A 9,423-nucleotide genomic window follows, 5' to 3' on the forward strand; every position below is an offset into this window, starting at 1 on the left:
CAAAATAGTTTATAGTCTATTTTAGATAATTTAAAAAATAAATGTCTTCAAATGGATATTTTAAAATGTTAAAAATCAATTTTAGATTACATTTTAAATATATATTGATCATAATATCCTTAGAATATGTAATCCGAAACTTTTAATGCATTCTTAATTATATTTTTTTAAATATTTTAAAAGGTCTTTTTATGTTTATAACGAAGAGGTACAAAAAGAAATGATAGAGGTGCTCAGGGTAAAAGTCAGTCTTTCATGGTTGGCCCGATGGCATTCTGCCTGGCCCATTTGAGCTTTGAATTACCAACAATCAAATTTTTCAAAAATGGTAGCATTATAATGATTATATAGTTATTATCTTGTCACTGAGTTCTTAATTACTTGTCATCAGAATTCTGTCTCAGAGAAATAGATTTTATTATTCTTTCATATTGAGTAAATATATTTTAGTCTTTATTAATAATTACTAAAAAATATTTGTTTAAAAAATGTGTTAAAGCAAGTTAAAATCGCAGAAACAATAACGTTATTGTCCTAAAAAATAAATAAACTGAAACATTTATTGATTTTGTCAAATAATTATTATAGTCAATATTTAAACATATTTGTTTGGTTTATCCACACATCAGAACACGTGCTTTGAATAAACAAAAAAAAACCACGTATTTCCTCCCTGGAGTGTGGGGCCACATTCACGGACTGAACTAGTGGGATATTCTTTTCCTTCTTCACTCCTCCATTTATAATTTTTTTTAACCAAAAAATGTAATTAATGAAGAAAAGACAACACAAATCAAACAAAAAAAACAACTACATTATCGCCATGTACATCACTACCTACGTCATCATGGAAAAAGACTAATATTTTTCTACGTATATATATAATATAAAAAGACAAATACTTTTTTGGTTACTGGAATAGGCCACTATATAATATACTTATATGGTTATAATAAATAAAATAAATAACTTGTTAACATATTTGGCCGCTTATAGGTATTTCAGACCCGTGGAGTAACGTAACTGGATATTCTTAGAAATAATATTCCTTTTCTTGCTAACATCGCAATTGAACTTTCTCGAGTAAAAGTCGTCTCTATTGGTATTTTATGAATTATATTAAACAAATTATGAAAAGAAGACCTTAATTTAAATTAAAAAATAACTTTATTTTTTAATTAAGCATCTAGATTACATGACTTTATTTTGGTTATAAATTTGAATGTAAGGATGTGAAAATGAAATAAATGGAGAGACACACTCCTTGCATGCCTAACCCTAAGTAGTTTTCCAAAAGAAAATAAGTGAAAAATAATTTTCTAAAGATAGAGTGCATGTTGACTAACTCCCAACTAACACAATTTTGTTTTTTTTATTTAATTTTTTTTATGGACGGAAGGAAGCGAACGTAACGTTTGGGTGTTGGCGGTGTGGTTGGTATCTATATAGAGAGAGTGGAAGTGAGAGAAGCATTGGTTGAGAGATTGAAAATGAATGGATTAAGAAGTGAACGAGCCCCTCTCTTGGAATCGGCGCGTGGCGTAAGTCAATTCCTCTCCCTCTCCACTATTTTTCTTCGCTTTTCTTCGATTGTTTCTTCTTCTCTACTGCAACACTGTCATTCATTGCTACTTCTGTCATCAATTCAAAAACACACGCTTCTTCACTGTAATTCACTGCCTCCGGGATGATAATAATAAATAATACTTTTTTTTTAGATTTTTTTTTTGTATAAACCACTTTCTGTTAAGTTGTGTTATGGAAACTCTGTTCAGTTGAAACCAGAGTTGAAGTCTTTACTCTTTTTTTTTTTTTTTTTTTCATTTTGAGGCATGAATGAAATTAAAATTTACGTGAGAGATTATGGCTTTTTGACGGTTTCAAACTTTGAGGAACTCGTGCATGGTTTGTTGGTTAAGGTTTTTACCCTGTGACGATTGCTCCCTGGAACTATTAATTTAGTCCCCGATTCTTGGTACGGTCATGCATTTTTCTTTGGTGAATTGTATGGTTATGGATTGGGTACAGTCAATGTAAAAATCTTGGATAGGGTCGTGGGCAATTGGACATATTTCTGCGACTGCATTTATCGATGTGGTACTCCATTAATTTTTGAAGCTATACAGGAAAGAGGAAAGAGGGATGGTGGCTCTGAAGGTCAAGTCTCAGACCTTGAACATGGTGATGCAGTGCCGGTAATTACTGTTCACGCATCATTTAATTCTCTTTGTAACAAATCATAGCGTTAACATCATGTTATATTTGCATTTGCTAACTTAATGCGTGGACATTACAGGCGGCAAATGTGGGATTCTTTCGAGTATTTTCACTCGTAAGTGGCCATTGTTTCTTTTGATGAATTGGTGCCGTGTTATTGTGATCATTAAAGCTGCTTCTTTTGTTCGTTTGAAATTGATTGCAGGCAAAACCTGAGGCTGGGAAGTTGATGATCGGTACTGTGGCTCTTTTGATTGCAGCCACATCAAGTATCTTAGTTGTATGTTTTTTTTAATGCCTTCCTCTTCCGGTCCCTCTTACACACAGAGATACTAAATATTCTGTCAGCATGTATTTACGTTATTTGCTGTCACCATTGCTGGATGTAAGGTTCTACCTGCTTTCTAATGAACATGGAAATATTCTTGCTGCAGCAAAAATTTGGTGGGAAGATAATTGACATTGTCTCTAGGGATATCCGGACTCCAGAGGAGAAAGATGAAGCTTTGGATGCTGTTAAGAGCACCATACTAGAAATCTTTCTGATCGTTGTCTTTGGGTATGATCCTTGCTTGAGTACTTTCCAATTTATCATAGACATAGATTTTACTCTGAACTCATGACTTCAGATCTATCGCATGAATTTTATTGGATCCAAAGTGGTTCACTGAGTTTTCATGGTTTTCTAGATCAATTTGCACTGCACTTCGAGCTTGGCTTTTTTATACTGCTAGTGAAAGGGTTGTTGCACGGCTGAGAAAGAATTTGTTCAGTCACCTTGTAAACCAGGTAAAACGATAATGGCTCTTGTTTTGCATCTCTTTTAGGTGTGTTACTTTCTCTGACAGGCTTGTTTATTATGGATGATGAGTTTTCAGGAGATAGCTTTCTTTGATGTTACCAGAACCGGGGAACTTTTAAGCAGGCTATCTGAAGATACACAGATCATAAAGAATGCTGCAACTACCAATCTTTCTGAGGCCCTGAGAAACTTTTCAACTGCATTTATTGGTCTTAGTTTCATGTTTGCAACATCATGGAAGTTAACGTGTGAGTAATTCAACATTGAAGAAATGCAAATAATGTTTATCCTAATCAATGTTTTTAAAAAAATTAAACCGGTCATTGAACTAGTGGCAGCTTGGTAACTTATGATTCAACTTTAGTCAAAGCAGTGATAGTTAATTAATTTTTTTAATATCGTACAGTATATTAAGCAATGAATTAACATAAAATGATAAAAAATCAAATCAGATAAATTATAACATTAGCATAAAAGGACTATATTGTAAATCCTGCGTAGACAGAAAAATAATAAATGATAGCAAACCTCATTTGTGCCAGTGGACCTTGTACATGTACATGTATTGTTGATTGAATAAAGGATAAAAAAGTAAATAAATAAAAAACTTGTCCAAACTGGTTTTTTGCCACTGGTTTGAGTGGTTCTCTGAATGACTGATCTTTCAATTTTTCTAGATTGAAAACTGAACCACTTCTTTGGTTTTCTGGCCAATCTGGTTCACCCAGGTGTTCTTATCCATTATCCTAACTTCTCTCTTTCTCATCAACCCTTGTAGTGTTGGCTTTGGCTGTTGTACCTGTTCTTTCTGTTGCTGTTCGCAAGTTTGGCCGTTACCTGCGTGAACTTTCTCATAAAACTCAAGCTGCTGCTGCATTAGCTTCATCAATTGCGGAGGTATGCCTTATTCACCAAACAGATATCATAGGAAAAGATAGTTTAACTTTTATTAATTTCATCTGTGTTGCACAGGAATCCTTTGGTGCAATAAGAACAGTAAGATCATTTGCCCAAGAAGAATTTGAAATAACACGCTACTCAGAGAAAGTTGATGAAACACTTAATCTTGGACTTAAACAAGCTGTGAGTTAGCCACTTATATTTGATACCTGTTTCGGTGTAACTTTATTTATCCACCTTTATAACTCTTAATCTTTTATACATCTCTTTGGCAATGCAGAAAGTTGTTGGACTCTTTTCTGGAGGCCTTAATGCTGCATCTACACTTTCAGTTATTGTAGTTGTTATCTATGGAGCTAATTTGACAATCAAGGGTTCCATGTCCTCTGGCGATCTTACATCTTTCATTCTTTATAGTCTCTCAGGTAAGTTCTTGTTTCTATTTTTCCCATTTACATTAGAATGAAACCAGGAAAACATTCGCATTTGAAAGTATGTATGATCCATGGATATTTGCTATTAGTTGGTTAAGATTCTTGTCGTTATATTCTCTTGGTTTATTTCAGTGATAGTTTAACTGTTGTATTTGAACTACCTGTGTTGTATCGATATTGACTCAGCTCGTTTACCTTCTTGTAGTGGGTTCTTCTATATCTGGTCTGTCAGGATTGTATACAGTAGTTATGAAAGCTGCAGGTGCTAGCAGAAGGGTATTTCAACTTTTGGATCGTACCTCATCCATGCCCAAGTCAGGAAGTAAATGTCCACTGGGGTGAGTTTCATATAATTCCTAAAACATAACTTTAAATTCTAGCAACAGAAAACAACACACTTTGTACAGTAGGGTGAAATTAATATGGTACTCACTAAATAGGAGGCAAGACCCGTCATTGAGTGGAGTCACTCGTGAATTTCACTAAATAGTAAAGAGCGTATATGGATTTATATCTGTCATGCTATTCATTGAGGATTTGTCTCTCATTTTACCAATTATGTATTTTACTATCCTTAAACTTGGTCTAGGATGTGCAGATGAAGGAACTTGCCTTTTTGGAATATTTTACTAAATGATTTTACAGTGTCCTGTCCTGACTATACATTCAAATCTTGTATTTCCTATGAAAAAGTGGTTAAACTCGTTATAACATAGACCTTGCAATATTTAGACACTTATGCCTTGTTTGCTATTGTTTTTAAAAACACTTTTCTGTTTTGTAAAATTTGTTTGTCTCCTAAGCACATTTGAAAACGCTTGTCTACTGAACACATTTATGTCTTTTGAAAGTTTTTCTCTTCAGCGCCTTAAACAAAAGAACAGAGGATGAGAAAACATCTCCATGCTGTTTATGTTTTTTGGTTTTTAAAACGCTTATTTTTGGAGACCATTTTCAAAAGTTAATAAAATTTGAATGATAAATTGATAGTACTGTTGTAAAGATGTTTTAGAAAATAGTTTTAAAATAAAAAGGTAATAAGAAAATCAAACATGTCTTTATAGATGTTGCCGCTGTTTTTTTAAGTGCTACAGAGAGGGGAAACTATATAATATAGAGAATAAATGTCTAAGATAGGGTGAGAATCCAAAGATTCATACACATCTTTTTCACCCTTTCTATTACATAATGCAAATTTCAGAACCATTTCATGAATTAAATATATCCCTTTTCTGAAATTTTTATTCCTTTGAATGATAAGTGGCACTAAATGCTTTTTATTGTAGTGATCAAGATGGGGAAGTAGAACTAGATGATGTGTGGTTTGCCTATCCATCACGCCCTAGTCATCCAGTGCTCAAGGTAATAACTTCCTTTTAGTTTTATGTTCAAGCATTACAAATGTTCAGGCATCCGGTAAATAATTAAGCAAATTATCTGCACTGTTTATATTCAGGGCATTACATTGAAACTGAATCCAGGATCAAAGGTTGCTCTTGTTGGTCCAAGTGGTGGTGGAAAGGTATAGTACACATCTTTATTTTCCCTTTCTTGCTGTTTTTCTTTTGGAGTTTGTCATTCCACAAGGTTCTTATTTAATGAGCTTGGGTTGAAGAGGCATAGAAAGGTAAGCAAGGTGGAGTGAAAGAGAAAACACCATGCGCATTAACTTGTTTCTTATTTTGTGCAGAGTACAATTGCGAACTTAATTGAAAGATTTTACGACCCAACCAAGGGAAAGATTCTACTGAATGGGGTTCCTTTGGTAGAAATATCACACGATCATTTGCACAGAAAGGTATGTTGACCGTAGTCTTTTTTTTTTTAATTTAAGATTTTAAGATTTTTTTTTTTTTTTATAGAATCAAGTGTTTGAATTTAAACAATACAATTTTCTTTTGTTATTTCTATTTACTATCAAACACAGGGACCATGGATTTTTAGTTTAGCACTACAGCAGCTGTTTCAGCGTAGGACACAATGAATTTTAACATTTTAGCAAGTGAATATCAAAAGTACATTTTACAGAACACAACAAATTTATAACATTTTAGCAAATGAATATCACAAGTACATTTCAGTACATATTAACTTTATATAAGACATTTATACACTACTGACAATGATTTTCCAATTTAGTGTTGTAGACTCGTAGTCTTGTTTTTAAATTTTAGGAACGTAAATGTCTTGCAGTATTATGAATTCATGAGTATAGGATAAAATCCGGATATATTAACTTAATAAGAAGTCAAGATGGAAAGCTATTTATTAATTCATGCCTTTTACCTATCATGTTGTCACTTATTACTACTACATTTCTTACTGTGCTGTCTGATTGCGTTCTAATTAAGCTTGATATTGAGAATGTAAAATTTGGTGCTTGAGAAATTAGATTGGTGTATTACAGGTTTAATGTGATATGCCCATGGTAACAAGCAATTGGACTCCTCAAAATCTGCAATTCTTTTTGTGATTTTGATAACTTAAATTAATGCAGTTTGCTCGTGTCTTTGCAGATCAGTATAGTGAGTCAGGAGCCTACACTCTTCAACTGTTCCATAGAGGAGAACATAGCTTATGGATTTGATGGCAAAGTGGATGCTGTTGATTTAGAAAATGCTTCTGTAATATTTTCTAAATCTTCATTCTGCAATAAGACACTTCTCTCCCTAGTCTCATTTGCTCATTATTGGTATGAATTTGAATGCAGAAAATGGCCAATGCACATGAATTTATATCAAAATTCCCAGAAAAATACCAGACCTTTGTTGGAGAGCGTGGGGTAAGGCTTTCAGGAGGGCAGAAACAGAGAATAGCAATTGCTAGAGCCCTGCTTATGAACCCAAAAATTCTCCTCTTGGATGAAGCTACCAGTGCCCTAGATGCTGAAAGTGAATACCTAGTGCAGGTGAGTTAACATGCTATTTTGGTTGCCATTCTTTTTCCAGTTTCATGCTCATATAAACTTGCTTTTGCCCTTACACAATATGCTAATGGTGATGGATACGGAGCAGGATGCCATGGAGTCTCTCATGAAAGGAAGAACAGTTCTAGTGATTGCTCATAGGTTATCAACTGTTAAAACTGCTAACACCGTTGCCGTTATATCTGATGGCCAAATAGTTGAGAGTGGCACCCATGATGAGCTTCTTAGCAAGAACGGCGTCTATACTGGATTAGTCAAGAGACAACTACAAACAACAACAAAAGTTGAAATCTAGTATCGTCCCAGCTAATTATGAATAACCAAACCTACCACCTTGTTCGTTAGACACTAGTCTTCCCGCAAGAGGAGGGGCATATAATACTCAGTCTCCAGTTCCTAGGAAGACCTTCACTTCCACGGATGCAAGTTATGGCATTACCCTCTGTTTGATTGAGAGGAAAGACGAGGGAAGAGAGAAAGAAATTGCAAATTATATTGAAGAGGAAGAAAGAGTTTTGATTTTCTTTCCTAAAGGTCAAATTTTCCCTTTAATTTTACTCAACCAAATAAAAGAAAATGTGTTATTATTTTGAATTTCTTTCTTCTACTGCTAGTTAGTTAGCATCCGGTCTATAGACAAAACTTGTCCTTCGATTACCTATTATGTTTTGCAGCATTTTAAACGGCCTAACACCCAAGCTCTGGAACAGAAAGTAATTGGTTTGATCTACAGTAACATATGCTTTCATCTTCCTAAAACACTGTAGCTCCCATTAGCTATTTAATGCACAAGTAATTATCATAAATCATTCCTATTATGCTTTCAAACTATGTTGACACATGGCACTAACATGAAATAATAATAATTTTAAAAGAGCAATTTCAGAGCTTAATTTTCGTGTTAGAATAAATATGTAGTATCAATGATTATTTCAAAATATAAATAACTATCGTTATTATAAAAATCGACAAAGTTATAATACATGTACACATAAATTTGTAATAGGAGATAATAGTACATAAATGTTTATGTTTACAGTACTTTAATATTTTTTTATATTCGTTTTTCATAACTAGGTTCTCTTTTTTAAAGGGATTTTTGAGGCATACTTTAAAAAAAATTATTGGAGTTAATTCATAAATCAAATGAGCTGAATTTAACTTAAAAATGAACTTTTTAAGTAAATAAACTGATTTTGAGTTATGTATAATCCAACTCGACTAATTTATGTGTTTAAATATATATATATATATATATATATTTTGTACAGTTAAATTTATATTTTTTTTTACTGTTTAACTTTTGTATAAAATAAATAAACAAAAGTATGTCAAATAATCGTAGTGACTTGTGTCTTGTGGTTCATCATCTTGTTATACATGTCTTTATAGCTTGTATCCATTGATTGTATTTTTGAGAAACACCAAAACAAGCATACAAATTCAAACACCAAAATAAGCATATAAATTCTGAGATTAGGTGTGCGAATGTTAGAACAATTTTAAAAAAGAGCAAATCAACTTTCTTTAAGATTAAATGTCCATACATTTTGTCAAATGCATATAGAGATGTCTATCTGTTTATGTCATATAATGATTTCAAATACATATCTTTATAGCTTGTATCCATTGATTATTTAGATCAATTTGTTCTTCTTGTGTCCAAAGCTTTGGTTACATATGTCATTTTTATATTCAACAATTTTGTCTATATTGTTTATATATCGTTTTGTAATTCCTAGATATAGTCTTATATATAATAGTTTTTTTCTTCAAATTACAATTAAGACTTTTTGTTTAAATCATACATGTGATTATACTCACTTTTATAAATATATATATATATATATATATATTTATTTATTTATTTATTTATTTGTATGAACAAGCAAATGCAAGTAATTTGGTTACATAGCTAAAATATGATAGTATTTATTATCATATGAAAATTTGTGTTAAAAATCATATACTATAGTATTTGTATCCTTCACTGATATATTTCTTTTAGTTGTTGTCTAATATTTTTTTCTCCATTTTGTTTATTTTAAAAATCATTAAATTCATAAAAAATATATTTAAAAAAGAATAAAATAAATCATCATGTAAGAAAACAAAATCATTCTCAAAATAAAAAAACATTATAT

General features: G+C 32.1%; 1 protein-coding gene across 1 annotated transcript; it reads left to right on the top strand.

The window, feature by feature from the left end:
- Positions 1-1,067: 1,067 nt before the first annotated feature.
- Positions 1,068-7,873, top strand: ABCB27 (transporter associated with antigen processing protein 2). Its single transcript, XM_068608456.1, has 17 exons — positions 1,068-1,541; positions 2,127-2,195; positions 2,297-2,332; positions 2,423-2,497; positions 2,652-2,776; positions 2,907-3,006; positions 3,096-3,267; positions 3,798-3,916; positions 3,992-4,102; positions 4,200-4,344; positions 4,559-4,691; positions 5,640-5,715; positions 5,810-5,875; positions 6,044-6,151; positions 6,870-6,977; positions 7,064-7,261; positions 7,368-7,873. Exons 1-17 carry the CDS (start codon positions 1,491-1,493, stop codon positions 7,572-7,574), a joined length of 1,899 nt encoding a protein of 632 aa, XP_068464557.1. The 5' UTR covers positions 1,068-1,490; the 3' UTR covers positions 7,575-7,873.
- Positions 7,874-9,423: the final 1,550 nt, after the last annotated feature.

Source organism: Phaseolus vulgaris, chromosome 3, assembly GCF_051622355.1.
Source record: "Phaseolus vulgaris cultivar YP4 chromosome 3, ASM5162235v1, whole genome shotgun sequence".
Lineage (NCBI taxonomy): Eukaryota > Viridiplantae > Streptophyta > Magnoliopsida > Fabales > Fabaceae > Phaseolus > Phaseolus vulgaris.